This window comes from Brachypodium distachyon, chromosome 3 (assembly GCF_000005505.3).
Source record: "Brachypodium distachyon strain Bd21 chromosome 3, Brachypodium_distachyon_v3.0, whole genome shotgun sequence".
In the NCBI taxonomy this organism is placed as follows: Eukaryota; Viridiplantae; Streptophyta; class Magnoliopsida; order Poales; family Poaceae; genus Brachypodium; species Brachypodium distachyon.
In genome coordinates, this window is record NC_016133.3 from 24,659,345 (window position 1) to 24,678,468 (window position 19,124).

Genomic DNA, 19,124 nt, shown 5'->3' on the forward strand with positions numbered 1-19,124 from the left:
GATTTGGGATCTTCTCGCTGAAGTCCATGAAGGGACAACCACTGTCAATGATTCTAGAGTTACTCGCCTCATCAGTCTGTTTGACAGACTTGTGCTTGAGCCCAATGAGACTGTTTGTTCACTCTATGATCGCATGAGCACCATTGTGAATGAGCTGAATACTCTTGATGATCACAATATCACTGACTTGATGCAAAACAGAAGGTTTCTTCGAGCTATTCCCATTGAGTACACCACTGTCTGTGAATTGATCAAGCATCGGCTAGACTTCAAGGAGTTAACCCCTACCTGGGTGCTTGGAAGAATTGTGTCCTATCAGTTTGATCAGGAAGAAAAGAAGAAGATGGTCTTGGATCCAGTTCGAAGAAGAAAATTGCACTCAAGGCTAAGAAATCATCCAAGAAGATCGTCAGCTCCAGTGAAGAATCTGAAGACTCATCTTCGTCTCATGAAGAATCCAACTCAAGTGATGAGCTTGCTCTGTTTGTGAAGAGGTTCAATAAGAAGTTTGGAAGAAAGTTTGGAAACAAACTTAAGCATCAAGGTGAATCCAGCTCCTCCAAATTTGGGAAATCTGCTCATCGGAAGAAATCGGTTATGGCCAAGAGAGGTTGCTTCAACTGTGGCAAGAAAGGTCACTTCATTGCTGAATGTCCCGAGAAAGCTGATGAAGACAAGGAGAAGAAGGGATTCAAGAAACATCCTCACAAAAAGAGTCATGATCGTCACAACAAGAAGGATTGGAACAAGAACTCTGCTCACAAGAAGAAAATGAAGTATTACTCTAGAGCACATGTTGGAGAATGGAACTCGGATTCTTCATCATCTGAAGAATAATCTGATTCTGAGTCTGAAGACGGCGTCGCCGGATTGGCCATAGCTTATCTGCCAGAGAGAAGACTTCACTAGGGTGGCTCTGGCATAGAAGACTCGATCATGTGGGCATGAAGAATCTAAACAAACTTGTCAAAGGCGACCACATCCGAGGTCTGAAGAACGTCTCCTTTGAGAAGGATCGTTTATGCAGTTCGTGCCAAGCTGCGAAGCAAATCGGAGCGTCTCATCCCGCGAAGAATGTCATGTCTACTTCACATGGATCCTTTTGGTCCTACAACATACATGAGTATAGGAGGTAACTCATCTGGATTTGTGATTGTTGATGATTATTCACGTTTCACTTGGGTGTTCTTTTTGGATGATAAGAGCACAGTAGTTGAGATCTTCAAGAAGTTTGCACGAAGAGCCCAGAATGAATTTAAAGTAACCATCAAGGGCGTGCGAATTGACAATGGAACAGAATTCAAGAACGTGATGATGGAAGAATTCCTCGATGAGTTCGGCGTGAAGCATGAGTTCTCTGCACCTCATGTTCCTCAACAAAATGGGGTGGTGGAGAGGAAGAACCGCACGTTGATTGAGATGGCCCGGACAATGTTGAACGAGTACAAGACTCCTGACCGTTTCTGGGCTGAAGCCATCAACACCGCATGCCATGCTTCAAACCGCTTCTATCTTCATACGAGCTCATCTCCAACCGCAAGCCTGATGTGTCCTACTTTAGAGTCTTCGGAAGCAAATGCTACATCCTCAACAAGAACAATAGACGAGCTAAGTTTGATTATAAATGTGACGAAGGTTTTTTCTTGGGTTATCCCTCGAATGCACATGCTTATCGAGTCTTCAACAATACCACAAAAGTTGTTGAAATTGCAAAGGATGTGCATTTCGATGAAGCTAACGGCTCCCAGGAAGAGCAATTGCCAATGTCTGTAGACATTGAAGAAATTTCAGGAAATATTCAAACGATGGCCATTGGTGATATTCGTTGAAAGGGAAACCTTGCCCCTATATGGGTTTTGATGAATGATGACAACATGGTTGAGGAACTAATGAGTTACACGGAGTGTTTCAGGTTTTACTTCCTCAGAAGAGTTGGTTTAACCAGCATCGACGACCCCTAAAAATTGAAGTACAGGTACTGTCTTGAAGTATGAAGAACTCAGTCAAGAACGGTGAAGAAGGTGAAGCGTAGCTTTCTTCATAGGTCTTTCTGTAGCTTTTCCTTCACTTGAGTATAGGAACGCCGTACTATTAAGGGGGGTTTGAAGTGTGGAGCTGGTTCAGGTGAAACCTATTCTTCTTGTTCAGCTTAGGCAAAAACCATTTTCTATGTGAGTGTTTTTCGTCGGAGTGAAGAATGAAGCATTTCAGGCTTCACAGAAACTTCTGGGTGAAGTCTTCACTCTGATTTCAAATGTGAAAATATGTCGCTTTCGTTTTAACCGCCTAATCTAACCGTCGTGAGACAAAGAGATAAAGTGTGAGCTGGAGTCTCAGGGATCTCTTTATCCAACGGGTCACAACGGCTAGATCAGCCGTGGCCAAGGCTATATAAGACGACCCACCCGAACAGGTTCGGTGGTGATCCTCCAGTGAGTTGTTTTGAAGAACCCCACATAAAACCCTTAGAGCTGAACTGAGCATGAAGAATGGGATCCTCTCTCTATCCGAGCACTTGAAGCTTGTTACTCTTGGTGATTGGCATCACCTAGACGGCTAGGAGTCAGTGTTGAAGAGCAATCGAAGATTGTGATTCGCCATCAACTAGTCTGTGAAGGTCCGGAGATCACCTCAAGATCTACCACGAGTAACCGGGCGAGACTTAGGTCTTAGCTCAGGAGAATTGGGTGGACTTGTGTGTCCGCGAGTCTTGTGTGACTCAGCCCCCTCAAAGGAGACGTAGGATTGTGCCAATAATCCGAACATCAGAAAACAAATCCCCGTGTCTTCGTGTTCTGGTGATATCGTTCCTAAATCTCATACTTTCTATTGAAGTATAATTGTTCCAACTGTGTTTGTCTTCTTTGCTACTGCTTTACTTGTTCATCTTTCTTCATTCCACTACTACTCTGAAATTGCTAAGTGTAATCTCTGTTGTTGAAGCACTGTGACTGTCTTCAGTCGTCAGTCTTCATATTTTTGAAGAAAGAATTAAAACTTGTCACATTAACCCCCCCCTCTGTGACGTACTCGATCTTTCACTTGGTATCAGAGCAAGGTTTCCTTGTTTTGATTTAACCACCTGAGGAAGAAGTATGTCTAAGGAAGGGAAGTTACCTGTTCTTAGTAGTACCAATTATGCTGTTTGAAAAAATAGCATTAAGACTCACATCATATCTACTGACCTTTGTGCTTGGGAAGCAGTCGCAAACGGCTTTGTTATTCCTCAGGGACCCATCTCTGGATATGATGCTATTTCTCTAAAGAAGTATCAAGCGAACGCCAAAGATTGTGATATCATCTTCTCAACTGTGGGTGATGCTGAGTTTAACAAGATCAGTAACATTGTTGATGCCAAGAAGATTTGAGATCTTCTCGCTGAAGTCCATGAAGGGACAACCACTCTCAAAAATTCTAGAGTTACTCGCCTCATCAGTCAGTTTGACAGACTTATGCTTGAGCCTAATGAGAATGTTTTTTCACTCTATGATCGCATGAGCACCATTGTGAATGAGCTGTATACTCTTGATGATCACAATATCACTGACTTGATACAAAACAGAAGATTTCTTCGAGCTCTTCCCATGGAGTACACCACTGTCTGTGAGTTGATCAAGCATAGGCTAGACTTCAAGGAGCTCCTACCTGGGTGCTTGGAAGAATTGTGTCCTATGAGCTTAATCAAGAAGAAAAGAAGATGATCCATGGTCCTGGATCCAGTTCGAAGAAGAACAACATTGCACTCAAGGCCAAGAAATCATCCAAGAAGATTGTCAGCTCCAGTGAAGAATCTGAAAACTCATCTCCGTCTGATGAAGAATCCAACTCCAGTGACGAGCTTGCTATTTTTGTGAAGAGGTTCAATAAGAAGTTTGGAAGAAAGTTTGGAATCAAACTGAAGCAGCAAGGTGAATCCAGCTCCACCAAGTATCGGAAATCTGCTCATCGCAAGAAATCTGATATGGCCAAAAGAGCTTGCTTCAACTGTGGCTAGAAAGGTCACTTCATCGCTGAATGTCCCGAGAAAGCTGATGATGACAAGGAGAAGAAGGGATTCAAGAAACATCCTCACAAGAAGAGCCATGACCGTCACAAGAAGAAAGATTGGAATAAGTACTCTGCTCACAAGAAGAAGGTGAAGTATTATTCTAGAGCACATGTTGGTGAATGCAACTCAGATTCTTCATCATCTGAAGAATCATCTGACTCTGAGTCTGAAGACGGCATCGCCGGATTGGCCATAGCTATTTCATCTGACAGAGAGAAGAGTTCACTGTTTGACTCTCCAAATTCATCTGAAGATGTCCCCGGAGACGATCGCAACTCACCATCATGCTTCATGGCAAAATCCTCTAAGGTACCATCTCCTAGTGAAGTTTAAGTGAATTCTAGTGATAATGATGAAACTGATAATGAAGAATCTGAACCCATGACTTATGAAAGATTTCAGTTCATTGTTGAGAAGCAAGAAGACCTGGTTATCACTGAGATCAAGAAGAACACTAACATGTCTAATGAACTCAAAAGACTCAAGTCTAAGTTTCGGGCCATGGAAGAGTCTCATAAGGCCCATAAGATGGGTAAGGATAATAAAGTGAGAGCTAATTTCACTAGAACCATAATGCGTGGAGAACATGCAAAACCTCAAATTTGGGTGCCAAAATCCGTCATTGCATTTTTCCGTGATGCCTTGTGTTCTTCAAGTTCTACTGACGTGCAAGAACCCATGAAGACATGGGTAACTAAACGAGCCTAACTTTCTTCGTGGGCATATGCATCTGCAGAAAGAATCTGAGGCTTCTAGTAACACACAAATGTGATACTATAACTTAAGAAAAAATTTACCGAGGCCTCTAGGAACACAATTTGTTATGTGTTCCTTTAAGCAGTGTTGCAAGAGCTGCGATAGTGTAGCACATGATATTTGTTACTATATGTAATAAAACGTGTTACAACTTTGTTGTAGTAACACCTGTTATATGTGTTACTAGAAAAACTAGTAACACTTTTTTTCAGCTATTGTAACATAACTAGCAACATTTTTTCCTAGTTTTAGTAACACAATTTTTTAGATATAGCAACATAGCCAGTAACACATTTTCTAGTACGAATAACTCAACTAGTAACACTTTTTAAGTTCTAGCGACATGGGTTTTGGTCCACTCTGACCAAATATCATCCCACTCAAGAGTCGTCTATGGGCCAAGCTCAAAATTCCAGCCCATTTCTTTTCTTTAAGGTCCTTTTCTTTTGGGCCATGGTCAATTTGATCCTGCGTATTTGCCCACTCCATTTAATTACGAATATTATGTTCATTTTACAATTTTAAATGAAAACACCATTCCAGTAAAATAGTTTTGAAACTATTGTCCTAAATTGTTTGGTACATTTTCTGCCTGGTTACATACATTCATTTCATAATCACGAACAGTTCAATTTTTCTTAGGAATTATGGAAATAATTACATCTGTACATCACAGGCTTGGTATAAATGCTCAGAAAAACGGTTACACATTTTTCAAAATTTATTGACCAACCACAATGACAAACCAAGACGGTAAATAATACATACAACAAAAATACAGAAATTTAGCACAAATTAAAAGAAAGTCCACATCATTGTTTTTATCTTCCATCGTCCAAAAATCATATCACCTGGCAATGGAAAAGGATCACCCATTCTGCATGCAAAACATAAGTGAGAATATTACACAACATAAACTGAAATGCATGGTATGTAAGTGAGAATGTGATGACATTTACAATTGCAGGCTGATTGTAGTGGCGACCTTGAAGAGGAAATTATACCGGATCACAAAATTTATGGAAAATCTAGTTGGCTCATGACCAAGAAAACTATTTAGCATAGAACAGTCCAGAAGCAAACACTTGTAGGTTGGGAAGAACGACTGAAATTGATAGACATGAATTGATACCAAGAACAGGAAAGAAAATCATGTATTACATGTACTAAATGCTCATGACCAAGTGGTGAGCTATTCTATCTAGCACCTGCACAAGCATAAAATACACAAACACTCTTGTGCACAAGCACACAGAGCCATGATCAAAAGCTCATTGTGGCTACTTATCAGCAGAGCCCACCTAGTAGCATATGGCCATAAAATTAGCAATTGCTAAAGAATGCAATGTAAGCAATGTACTAAATGCTCGTGACCAATGGAAAGTTTAGGTGAGAAGCCATATAATTAGCAATTGCTGAACTACATAGACTGCAATGCAAGCAAAGGCTTTTAGCTCTTTTACAAACAAGGAAAAGACATGAGATATCCCATTTTAGTTAAGATGGAAAGTTCAGATGATCTCACCTTGACCGTATTGTCTGAATACTTCATAACCCATCCGACTGAGCAATCCAAATATAACTCAAAACCTGATAGCACAAAATAGTTAGATCAATAAGAATTAGTGCTTGCATTACTATTATCTGTCAGAAGCTAACTTATCAAATCACATGTCATGTGCCAATAAAATTAATCAAGCACGCATGCATTACTACTATCTGTCAGAAGCTAACTTATCAATAGCAAATCAATCGTCAGGGCAGCCAATAATTAACTAGTCGGCCAAACAACAGCCAAACTCGTAGTAGCAAATCCAACTACTGGGGAAAAAACTAGGAGTAGCAGGGCTAACAAGGCTAACCAAAGAATTCATGAAAGGCCATAAAGGCATAACACAGTAGGCGTCTGTTCATTAATTAGGCAACCCAGCACATGTCAATCTTGCACAGCTCGGCCTCAATCTTGCCACGGTATTTTTTATTAGACTAACATTATTGGAAGAGAGTACATAGCAGAAATCTGACATGCCAAATTCGATATGCTGAATGCCATAGTGGTGTAGGATTCAAGACAGGTAACAGAATGGACACCTTGCGGTGGAGACTGAGTTGTCCACCGTCGGCAGCAGGGGAATCAAAGGACGATGGTGAGACCGAATAAAAAAAAAACACAGACGGATCTGAAGTCAGGGATCGGGAATGAGGGCATACCGGCATCACGACGTGCCCTGCAATGTTGGTGCCCAAGAGGAGACCGGCGCGGATAATGAACACAACCCACACCATGTAAGCAAATTGGAGCGAGATGCCCGCACTAGCGATGGCGACGACCCTGTGTCACCTCTGTTGGAAGGAGGCAGGGGTCGAGCTCGAGGCCAAGGCTGGCGCCGGACTAGCGCACATGGAAGTGAATGTACCGGGAGTCGTTTGCCTCGTCTTGCCCATCGCGGCCGCCGGTAGGTGACCGATCCGGTGGTGGAGAGAGCGCTGGGATCCGGCTTTGAAGGCAGCGGTAGCAGAACGGTTGCTGGTCGGGGCGACGAGCTCCGAGGCGGCCGGATGCGGATGGGCAGAGAGATCCGGGAGGAGGGAGAGGGACGTCACTGGCGGCGGCTGAGGAAATGGGAGCGAGGGAGTATGTGGCTCGACCGCTCGGGTTAGGATGGCAGTACTCCGTAGTTTTTATACGTGACTTTTGGTTTTCTTTTGACTGCATATGTGACCTTTGGGTTTCCGGCACGGCCGCGCGGGTCGGATAAAAATTCTCAAGGATGAGAGGGAATATGCGGCGGTAACTGAAAAATAGTCATCAGGCCCACTGCCAGTAGCATCAACTTTTCTACTCTATATATTTTGTTGAGGAAATTTTTGTACTTCCTCCGTCCAACAAAATATGTCTCAAGTGTGTCAAAATTTGAATGTATCTAAACATGACTTCGTGTATAGATGCATCCAAATTTGGTCAAAGTTGAGACATCTTTTGTTAGACGGAAGGAGTATATGTGTTCTTGAGAAAAACTTGTCTTCTTGGTACTCATAATAGTTTTGATAAAATCATCACAAAAATCTTGCTAGAACGAGCAAAATATATATACACTTGCATTTGGCATGTTCATAGTCACTTTTTACATAAAATGGATCAAATCACAAGAAGAGACACATGATAAATTTGTTCACATGGCGATCGAGAATCAACTTCAACCTTTAGTCTGTGACGACTACTCATGCATGGCGATCGAATCATAAGAAAACATTTGTATGAATAGATGGTTCAAAATTAATGATTACAAGTCTTGGTCTTACAATGCGACAGAATCAACATTTACAAGTTGTGTGATGTACTGGATATGGAGATGAATGTTGACAGCCTTGGGGCTTCGGTGGGTGAATGACCTCTTTGTAGATCGGCGGACCATATCACGTTTATGGAGTCTTTTGTTCTTTTTCGTCCTCGGAACTCTTTGCAAAGGTTGTTGGCTTTCCTTGAGAAGGTGCCGGAGGCAGCGCCTTAGCGATCGATACACCAACTCCAGAAGGTTATTGATCCCGCGGGGCACGATCAACCTGACCACGAAGGTCTTTGTTCCTGCAAGCAATCGAAGAACAAACAAGAACAAGATGAAAAGCAATCTGAAATTGAGAATAGGAGATATGAAGGTTCACGAATCTGAATATTCAATATAGTTGGAGTCTTGATGACGGTAAAACAGGTGGTCTAACCGACACACGCGGTTACACGAAAGTAGCAAAGGCTAAACTTTATCTAATCAAAACCCAAGGCTCCATAGGGGGGCTCATGGGGTATAAATAGGAGGGGAACTAGGTGGTTTTCGGCCAGGCCCTTGAGGGACTCCGAAACGGCCTAGGAATACTCCTAAAACACAACGAAAACATCTAAAAATTGGCTGGACCCTATTACATGGCCTAAGGCCCAATAAAGCAAGGTTATAACCCTTATCTTTGGCCCATAGATACCCATTGGAGGGGAATCCTTCACTGGGCCGAAATCCCATTGATGAAGAGGATGCGGCCTTCTTCTCATCTCTTTATGGCGGTTTCAATGTTCTGAAATCATCACTTGAGCTAGCTCTCGCCACCTTGCTGCCACCTCCATGGTTTGCTGTCCAACGCTGATCCTTGAGGTCCAAGTTAGGTCCTTCATTCCTAAAACACATAAAAGAACCCATCTTAGGCAGCAGCATATTCTCATTAATATTAAATGAAGTACCAAGGAACGAAAGTACCTGATAATTTAGTTGTCGTGCACGAGCTCTAGTAATTGGTCCATGTATCTCCGGTACTTGAGGTGTAGGTGCTGTAGGGGCTGTGGTTGTATCATTAGTTGGGATGTCCTCATCATCCTCCCCTTCTTGAATCGAAGTCGTCATCGACGATAGTTCATCTTCTTCTCCCAAATAAGGCTTCAAATCTGCAATATTAAACGTGGGACTAACCCCAAAATCTGCAGGTAGCTCAAGTTTATATGCATTATCATTAATTTTCGCTAACACCTTAAAGGGACCATCAGCTCGTGGCATTAACTTAGACTTGCGCAGATCAGGAAACGATCTTTGCGCAAATGCAACCAAACAAGATCTTCAGGTTCAAACACAATTTGTTTTCTGCCCCTATCTCCCGCAAGTTTATACTTAGAATTCATGCGCTCAATGTTCTCTTTAGTCGTCTCATGCATTTTTATTATAAGTTCAGCACGTTCCTTAGCATCAAAGTTAACTTTTTCAGAAGTTGGCAAAGGTAACAAATCAATTGGTGCACGAGGTATAAAACCATAAACAATTTCAAAAGGGCACAATTTTGTGGTTGAATGCAGTGAACGATTATAAGCAAATTCAATATGAGGTAAACATTCTTCCCACATTTTCAAGATCTATTAACAACTTCCGTTTGTCCATCTGTTTGGGGATGTCATGTAGTACTGAAAAGCAATTTAGTCCCCAATTTAGCCCATAAACATCTCCAAAAGTGGCTAAGAAATTTTGTGTCACGATCTGAAACTATAATATTGGGCACACCATGCAAGCGAACAATTTCACGAAAGAATAAATCAGCAACATTTGTAGCATCATCGCTCTTATGACAAGGTATAAAATGTGCCATCTTAGAAAATCTATCAACAACAACAAATATGCTATCCCTCCCCTTCTTAGTTCGAGGCAATCCCAAAACAAAATCCATTGATATATCTTCCCAAGGAACATTAGGAATAGGGAGAGGCATATATAAATCATGAGGATTGAGTCGTGACTTAGCTTTTTGACATGTAGTGCAGCGAGCGATAAATCTCTCAACATCCCGTCTCATCCGAGGCCAAAAGAAATGATCAGCGAGCACATCTTCGGTCTTCTTCACGCCGAAGTGACCCATCAACCCTCCTCCATGTGCCTCCTGTAACAGCAAAAGACGAACGGAGCTATCTGGGATGCATAGCTTGTTAGCACGGAACACAAATCCATCATTAATGACGAACTTGTTCCATGTTCTGCCCTCTTTACAATGCTGCAAAACATCCTTAAAATCTGCATCATGTTCATATTGTTCTTTTATAGTTTCCAATCCAAATATCCGAAAATCAAGCTAAGATAACAAGGTATAACGACGTGATAACGCATCAGCAATAACATTATTTTACCCTTCTTATGTTTAATAACATACGGAAAAGACTCAATAAATTCAACCCATTTAGCATGACGACGGTTCAGCTTTGCTTGACTACGAATATGCTTCAAAGATTCATGATCAGAATGTATAACAAATTCTTTGGGCCATAAATAATGTTGCCATGTTTCTAAAGTCCGAACGAGAGCATATAATTCCTTATCATAAGTAGAATAATTCAGACTAGGCCCACTCAATTTTTCACTAAAGTATGCAACAGGTTTTCCATCTTGTAACAACACACCTCCTAAACCGATTCCACTAGCATCACACTCCAACTCAAAAGTCTTATTAAAATCAGGAAGTTGGAGTAAAGGAGCATGTGTCAACTTATCTTTCAATATGAGAAAAGCTTCTTCTTGTGCAGCGCCCCATACATATGGAACGTCCTTCTTTGTGAGCTCATTAAGCGGTGCAGCAAGGGTGCTGAAATCTTTTACAAAGCGGTGATAAAACGCAGCGAGTCCAAGAAAGCTCCTCACTTGGGTGACCGTTGTTGGAGTTGGCTAGCTTTGAATAGCGTCAATCTTGGCCTTATCAACTTCTATGCCCTGTGGAGTGACAACATAGCCAAGAAACGAAACTCGATCGGTGCAAAAGGTGCACTTCTCAAGGTTACCAAACAAACATGCATCTCTCAAAGCATCAAAAACAGCACGTAAATGATTCAAGTGGTCTTCTAAAGAGCTGCTGTAAATCAATATATCATCAAAATAAACCACCACAAATCGTCTTATGAAAGCACGTAAAACTTCGTTCATTAACCGCATGAAAGTGCTAGGTGCGTTAGTAAGACCGAAAGGCATGACTAACCACTCATATAGTCCAAACTTAGTTTTAAATGTTGTTTTCCATTCATCGCCTAATTTCATTCGAATTTGGTGGTAACCACTACGTAAATCAACTTTAGAGAACACGGTAGAGCCACTTAATTCATCTAACATATCATCAAGTCTAGGAATTGGGTGACGATAGCGAATAGTAATGTTATCAATAGCTCTACAATCTACACACATACGCCAAGAACCATCTTTCTTTGGTACCAAAATAACAGGAACCGCACAAGGACTAAGGGATTCACGAATATAACCTTTGTCGAGCAATTCTTGAACTTGTCGTTGAATCTCCTTCGTCTCCTCTGGATTGGTACGGTAGGGCGCACGGTCGGGCAGCGAAGCACTAGGAATTAAATCAATTTGATGTTCAATCCCTCGAATAGGTGGTAATCCTGGTGGTACGTCTTGTGGAAAGACGTCGGAATACTCCTGCAAAACGTGAGTAACAGCAGGGGGCAAAGAGGGAGGCATATCCTCTAATGAAAACAAAGCCTCTTTGCAAATGAATGCATAGCAAACAGAATTATTCGTATCTAACTCAGAAATATCAGATTTACTTGCAAGCAAGCATGCACCTTTCAATTTAATTTCATTAACATGTTTCGATTCAGATTTGCTAGTAGACGCTTGGTGCTTAAATTCTTTAGCGACATTCTGGTTCTCACTCTTATCCTTCTCTTTGCTCTTTGCTCTACTAGCTCTAGCAAGATCGTCTTTCACAATTTGTTTAGGAGTCATAGGTTTCAAACACATTTTCTTACCAGCATGCATAAAAGAATAATGATTAGTTCTACCATGATGAACAGAATCTGTATCATATTGCCATGGACGACCGAGTAACATAGAACATGCTTGCATAGGTACCACATCACAATACACAAAATCAGAATATGTACCAATAGTAAAGTGTGCACGGACTGTTCTAGTTACCTTGAGCTTACCGTTCTTGTTAAACCATTGAATGTAGTAAGGGTGGGGGTGCGGCCTGGTGGTAAGAACAAGTTTTTCCACCATCTCCGTGCTGGCCAAATTATTGCAACTTCCCCCATCTATGATGATACGAACAGCGCGCTCCTTGATGACCCCTTTTGTTTGGAACAAGTTATGCCGCTGATTTTGTTCGGCGTGGCTCATTTGGACGCTCAAGGTGCGTTGTGCAATCAAACTCAAGTACTGATCAACGGCTTCAGCTCCCATTAACTCCTCGTCATGGTGGGCAACGGGGTCTTCTTGCTCTTCCTCGGCAATGAGAGCATAGGTAGCTTCGTCAAAATCACTGGCTGAATCATATACTCCGTCTTCACGTATGATCATAACGCGTTTGGTTGGACAGTCCCGCTGAAAATGCCCGTATCCTTTGCACCTACGACATTGGTTATCTCCGGTCCGTCCGGTGGAAGCAACGGACGCTGCTGAACTTTGTGCAGAGGCAGCGGGTGTATTTCTTGTTGCTGCTGGTCCAACCTTTGCGGATGTGGGTGTAGAGGTACTTTGCTTGTTGGTGGAAGTAGTCGGAACAGCCGGACGTGTAGGGGGTGCAGCTGGGCGTGTGGAAGGGGCAGCGGGGCTGCGTGCTGCCCATGAGGAAGTACGACCTGCAGATAAGTTAGTCCGCGCGTTCGCGTGTCGTCCCTGCACTTCCCTTTCAGCTTTGCAAGCAATGTGAAACAATCGATTGATAGAATTATACTCCTTATAATCAACAATGTCAGCAATTTCACGATTTAAACCACCAAAGAATCTAGCCATAGCAGCTTCCTCATTCTCAACTAAACCACAACATAACATGTTCTTTTGCATTTCTTGATAATAATCTTGGACAGAGTTACTGCCTTGCCTTAATTGTTGTAGTTTCTTTAACAAGTCACGCGAATAGTATGAAGGAACATACCTAGCGCGCATAATTCCTTTCAAATCATCCCATGTTGGTGGTATAGCGTTAGGATGTGCAATACAATACTCATGCCACCAAACAGAAGCAAAATCAGTAAACTCACTAGTAGCAGCCCTAACCCTCTTATTAGCAGGAAAATGATGGCAAGTAAATTTTTGACTCAATTCTAATTCCCATGTAAGGTAAGCATCAGGGTCATATTTTCCATCAAAAGGAGGAACCTTAAGTTTAATAGAATGCAGCGAGTCATGTTCCTCTCTTTGAGGTCGTGTCGGTCCCATACCTCGGCGGTTGAAACGAGTTCGGTGACGATCACGGTCGTTGTGATGGTTTACGGCCCCGTTGTGTTCCGTATCCGCGGAGTAGTCGTCGTCGTTCTCCTCAACCTCGCTTGCGAAGGTACCGTTATTAACGGTCCGCTGGTTGTGTGTATTTTTTCCTCCCGGTGTAGCGATGGTCGTTGCAGCAAGTGCCGCCAGTTGCGTCATGATTTCTGCCAGAGAAGTACTAATGGTAGCAACAGAATTCTGTAAAGATGTTAGCTTGGTATTTGTTTCAATGTGCGCACTCTCCAAGGTTCCAAGTCTCTCATTCGCAACCCGAACGTCCTCATCCAGCTCCTCGTTACGGAGCCTAAGCTTGCGATCAAAATGTGAAATAATGCCCTTTGTGCGTGGAGAGTGGTCTTGTAAATCATCGTCAGAACCTGCCATCGTTAGGAGAAAACAAGAAAAAAATCACAAGGAAAAGTCCCTATGCACTACTAGGATGTGGGGTTCCAAAGATCACTCCACTCAACTTTTAATCAAGTTCTTACTCGTTCTTACCCAGCAAATAGGAAGGTGATGGCCAGCGGCGAGAACAAGCCCTCCGAAGATTAATGTATCGATGCCTCGAGGCAAACCAACCTAGGTGTAAAATCTGTGGAGCTTGGAGGCTTATGTGAGTAGCAAGGAAAAGCGAATAATCAAATCAGCAATGCAAAGTTGAAAATATGCTCAAAAATGCTAGTTCTAGCTGCTAGAGTCGATAAGAACGAATTACAGAAATTAACTAATCCTAGATACTGAAAAAGGTAGAAAGGAAAGATCAAATGAAAGGTAAAACAAGTAAATCTCTGGGGAATATTTTTTTCTCTTTTTTTTTCTTTTTGTGGCCTTCTGTTTGGCTTCTTATTCTTTTCTAATTTTTTTTCTTTTTTTTATCCCTAGAAACTCACGCAAAAGATGTTAAGATCGGAAAGCTGCACGTCGGTCTGTAGGAGAATAGCAAAGGCTGTAGTAAGGAAAACTCAGAAAAAATATGAGAAAATATGGATTAGAAGCGTATCAAAACAAGCTTTCCAACAAGTGCAAGATCACTCGAAACGGAGGTCGGACGGTGGAGAAAACTGAGATATACTGCGCTGCCCCGGTGCTGAAAAACGGGTGCAGAAACTTCGGAGCACGAAAAGTCCACCTTAGAGACCGAATTTGAGGGTCAAGGAGCCATTAATTTTAGAGGATGCGCCTCATCGAGAGCTTTCCGAAAAGTCTTGGAACGTCCAAATCTGACTTCGTATGCAAAAGATACGCCCGTTTTAGTGAACACGGGTCAAACCCACCCGAAACTCTAATTCTACTTGAACTCGGGTCCGAAACTTACTGGAACTCTTCCTCTCTTTTTTTTCGTTTTTTTTCTTTCTTTCCTTTTTTTTCACAACTTTCCGAATAACTTGATCTCTAAACAAAATTCGATCTATTATGAAACACTTTCCAAAAGCACTCTTGATTGGACTCGGACTCGAACTCGCGGCTGAAAACTATAACTTGCCGACTCGATGTAGGACTCGACGAGGGATTTGGTGTAGGACTCAAAGAGGGACTCGGTGTAGGACTCGAAGAGGAACTCGGTGGAAGATATGGTGGCGGCGGAAGATTATGGCGGTGGTGTGGCAGGAAGTTTGGCGGCGGAAGTTTGATGGAAAGCCTGCGTCACACGAAATCAAAAGACAAAAACAAGTTCGATCTAGTAGAAAAAATCTGAAAAACGATCCAATCTAATCCAGCAACTCGACACGATTTATGCAGCAAAGATTCAACAATGCAAAACTAATGTGAAAATTGTAAGGCTCAGATTGGTTCTAGGACAAGGTAACTAATCTAATTTTCTTTGGCTTTTTCTTGATGATAGGTAAAAAACAGATCTAAGCTAGGGATAAATTGAAAGATCTCACCGAGCAACCTTAAGCTCTGATACCACGTGATAGCCTCGAGGGTGTCCCGATCTTTCGATGAGATACCTAATTATCGATTTGGTAGGAGGTGACGTTGACGATCTGACTACAACCTAGGAGGCAGCGCCTTAGCGATCGATACACCAACTCCAGAAGGTTATTGATTCCGCGGGGCACGATTAACCTGACCACGAAGGTCTTTGTTCCTGCAAACAATCAAAGAACAAGTAAGAACAAGATGAAAAACAATCTGAAATTGAGAATAGGAGATATGAAGGTTCACGAATCTGAATAGTCAATATAGTTGGAGTCTTGATGACGGTAAAACAGGTGGTCTAACCGACACACGCGATTACACGAAAGTAGCAAAGGCTAAACTTTATCTAATCAAAACTCAAGGCTCCATAAGGGGCTCATGGGGTATAAATAGGAGGGGAACTAGGTGGTTTTCGGCCAGGCCCTTGAGGGACTCCGAAACGGCCTAGGAATCCTCCTAAAACACAACGAAAACATCTAAAAATTGGCTGGACCCTATTACATGACCTTAGGCCCAAGATACAGATGACGAATGAAAAGTTTTATACTTCAAAAAATCTTGATGTAATTTTTAGTTCCATTACGATCTTTGTTGTTGGTTTTCATATCTTTCGGTCACTTGTAATTTCTTCATCGAATCAATAAAGTCAGGTGTTTCTCAAAAAAAAAACTTGAATATACACGTAATGGATATTTGCACCTCATTTTGAAATTATTCAAGTAATAATATGTAAAAAGGACTAAAAATCCCTTATTTGGCCCTTATCTGGCATGGATTCTTCTTGGTTCCAAGTTGTAAAACCGGCAGGATCGATAAATATTCATTTATTAAATACACACACCGACTTTCGCGGGACCGATAAACCGGGGCCAATATTTTGGCGGGCCAGTTGAATTTTTTTGATGCAGCGCGGCAAGTTTCTAACAAAAAGAGAGAGAAAACGGGGCGTAAGCTAACCTGCCACTCTACCTTCCCCAAAATTCTCCCCACATCGAAGCTGGCCAGATCTCGAACGCGAAAGCGTCGCCACCGCGCTCTCAGATCCCGACGGCTCCCACTCACAAATCCGTCCACCCCATGTCTCCGGCGTCTCCCCCGAGCCCTCCTCCTCCCTCTCATGGTTGCAGCGTAGCCAACAGCGCCCAAATAAGCTCGCCGCCATCTCCAGAAGGTGCCGTCCCCTCCCTCCGGCGGCGTGACCCGAAGCACTCCAACTCCAGCAGCGGCGGCACCGTGGCTGGTAGCAGCTCCAACTCCGGCGCCCTCTCCCCCGACGGAGAACTTCTCTCGTAAGACCCTCCTCCTCTTTCTTCCCTCTCCTCCCGCAGTTTCTTGGACATTGATTTGGGGATGGGCTGATGTCGGTGGAGAAGTCACCAGCCCAATGGATTGGTTCTTGGATGAGTGGTTTTGGATAATTTTTACTTACAGAAGTTCATGTGTCAAAGAAGTGTAGTTTATATGATTGTCTTCATTATGAGTTTGATGTTAATGCCAATAACTTGCAATTCTTTTGGGTAATCAAATGCAGTGAGTTGTCTGTTTGTATAACTAGGAACTGATCTTTAATCAATGATCTGATCACGCCAATTTGCTGGGACTCCTTCCCAGCTACATACTGGGTAGTGGGTTAACTCCTTACAATCCTGCAATCATTTTCTTTTATTCGTTCATGTTTGCTCGATGTGTAGAAGCAGCAGATTGCTGGAAGTGATTTAATCTTCCCAAACATAATTAGATTGTTAGATCATGCATCTTCTCTGTTAGTTATGCTTGATTAATGATTAATTACCTGATCATCCATCTCCCCAAAACTAATTAGTTATTATTTTCTGGGCACAAGAGTATGCTGAAGTTGTTCGAAGTGTGCCAAATATATCATTGTATGATTTAGAATTATTCTCTTAAAAATCAGAAATCATGTGGGCAATAACAAAAGTATAGCAGGCCTTTGTTTGCTATGCTGGCCTGTTTAATTTGAGTTCGATCCACTTTGTGTTCGGTATATTGGATACTAACTTTGCTGGTAAATTTATGCCTGTTTAGATTATAAATTGAGCTAATTGCAGCTTGCTATTTGTGAAGATCAGCCATAAATGTACATGACCATCATCATTCAGAGAACTATAGCTTTTTAATGTAGTAGTTACATTAAAAAGTTAGAAATACATTGCCTCCAGGTACTAGCACTACAAGCAGGCTTCCAACCTCACTGTCTGTTCTGCAGTTTTTTTTTAATGGCAGATTTGCCGGTTAATGGGTTTGATTGTTCATAGCTTATCCTTATGATCTGCTTTCATCCATAACATTATTTATAGTTATATATACATGTACAGGGCGCAGGATGGTAGAGTGGAGCCATCTCCTGCTGGTCGATCTTCAGACTTTGAGACTGAACCAGCTGAGCAAGGGGTATGTGTCTCAAATATTACTGTTTCCTTTATAATATTTCTGGTTCAGCTATAGTTAAATCCCACATTATCTGGTACATCTATAAATCCCACTAATTCAGATTATTCAACGATGTAGCCTGTATATCACTATTAAAACTGTGCACTGGAGCTGCAGCTTAGAATACTGTATCAAATACTTTACTTATCAAACTTAAGCTTTAAACTGTAAAAATATCAAATCAGGGGGTCCTTTCTAACAAGGAAATTAAGTGTAGTGACAAGATTGATAGATTTTTTCCATTATCTGGACATATACTAATGATGGCATCCTTTACCTTTTCCTGAATGCTTCAGAATGCTATATCAAATAATATTTCAAGTAGGTAGGATTTCCGTTGCTGCAGATGTGCATGAGTTGGAGGCATAATTTGGTAAGGGTTGTGGTGTGCCTGCTTTGTGTTAAGCAATATGGTTATTATCTAGGATGGTATGCAACCTTTGATGATCCCAAAGATGATTTGTCATCTGAAATAAGTTACTTTTTCTTCTGTAATCACCATTGGGTGAGCATTGTTGCGGCAACAGGGCTGGTGTATGTTCTTGTAGATAATAGTATCGGATGTAATTGTATACATGTGTAAAAAAATGGATATTGATAGTACCAATATATTAACTGTACATCCACAGCAGTTCTGTCTCAATAGCCCAAAGGGTACTGCTCTACCTCCTATCCTGTTGGCAGGAAGTCCTATGTTCAATCTCAGGGTAACAAACATTTTTCTGATCAGGAGTCCCTGACAATGTGAGATGATTCTTTTTAGCATACATCTGGACTCTTGTTAAAGAATCTGAGATTTCCATGTATTTGAGACTGAACACAATTTCTGCATTACCTTTCTAGCATTCATCTGGGCTCTTGCTAGCAGAATATGATTCTTTTAAGCATCCATCTGGGCTTTTAATAATCATGTGTGTAACCTGTTTGTTTTGTGTTGATTATATTATAGATCACGTATGGATTCTTTTTAGGCTGCATTGGACGTTCTAAGTTTCCATTTCAGCTCGATTAGTATTTATGTGAGCATTGCTGTTTGTACTACACAAATGTTTTGGAGCTTACTTTTTGAAGATTGGGCAGATCTGAGTAATCTGGTAATGAATTTATGAGGCTAAGATTTGTGTAATTTAGACATCTGGCCCAGCAGGTAGTTAGTTATCTACTTCATGTCCAGATCTGTTTGTCTAAAATTTGAAATTTAGAAGCTTTGT

The 19,124-nt window shown here is 41.7% G+C and overlaps 2 protein-coding genes and 1 long non-coding RNA gene across 6 annotated transcripts; 2 read left to right on the top strand and 1 right to left on the bottom strand.

Annotated features, from left to right (window-relative positions):
* Positions 1-3,697: 3,697 nt before the first annotated feature.
* On the top strand, positions 3,698-4,381 carry LOC104584121 (suppressor protein SRP40-like). The gene is made up of 2 exons (XM_010238263.1): positions 3,698-3,908; positions 3,999-4,381. The coding sequence occupies exons 1-2, from the start codon at positions 3,698-3,700 to the stop codon at positions 4,379-4,381; spliced, it is 594 nt and encodes a 197-aa protein (XP_010236565.1).
* A 1,037-nt stretch (positions 4,382-5,418) lies between these two features.
* LOC100836168 lies at positions 5,419-7,479 on the bottom strand. Its single transcript, XR_731507.3, has 3 exons — positions 7,016-7,479; positions 6,330-6,394; positions 5,419-5,681 (listed from the first exon to the last, which is right to left on the bottom strand). It is a non-coding gene; the product is annotated as an uncharacterized LOC100836168 (long non-coding RNA).
* An 8,902-nt stretch (positions 7,480-16,381) lies between these two features.
* On the top strand, positions 16,382-18,680 carry LOC100840434. 4 transcript variants are annotated; one of them, XM_014900345.2, is made up of 3 exons: positions 16,382-16,751; positions 17,781-17,874; positions 18,210-18,680. In XM_014900345.2, exons 1-3 carry the CDS (start codon positions 16,540-16,542, stop codon positions 18,240-18,242), a joined length of 339 nt encoding a protein of 112 aa, XP_014755831.1. In that variant the 5' UTR covers positions 16,382-16,539; the 3' UTR covers positions 18,243-18,680. The 4 variants fall into 4 exon arrangements, with proteins under 4 accessions (XP_014755831.1, XP_024316155.1, XP_010234706.1 ...); XM_024460387.1 differs by having other exon boundaries at positions 18,260-18,680; XM_010236404.3 differs by having other exon boundaries at positions 17,799-17,874.
* The last annotated feature ends 444 nt before the right edge of the window (positions 18,681-19,124 follow it).

Bases quoted from the DNA above. Each gene is read 5' to 3' on its own strand.
- LOC104584121 (XM_010238263.1), top strand. From the start codon at position 3,698: ATGATCCATGGTCCTGGATCCAGTTCGAAGAAGAACAACATTGCACTC. The intron at 3,909-3,998 runs GTGAATCCAGCT...GTGGCTAGAAAG, and splicing joins AATCAAACTGAAGCAGCAAG to GTCACTTCATCGCTGAATGT.
- LOC100840434 (XM_024460387.1), top strand. From the start codon at position 16,540: ATGTCTCCGGCGTCTCCCCCGAGCCCTCCTCCTCCCTCTCATGGTTGC. The intron at 16,752-17,780 runs GTAAGACCCTCC...CATTATTTATAG, and splicing joins CCCGACGGAGAACTTCTCTC to TTATATATACATGTACAGGG. The intron at 17,875-18,259 runs GTATGTGTCTCA...CCGTTGCTGCAG, and splicing joins CTGAACCAGCTGAGCAAGGG to ATGTGCATGAGTTGGAGGCA.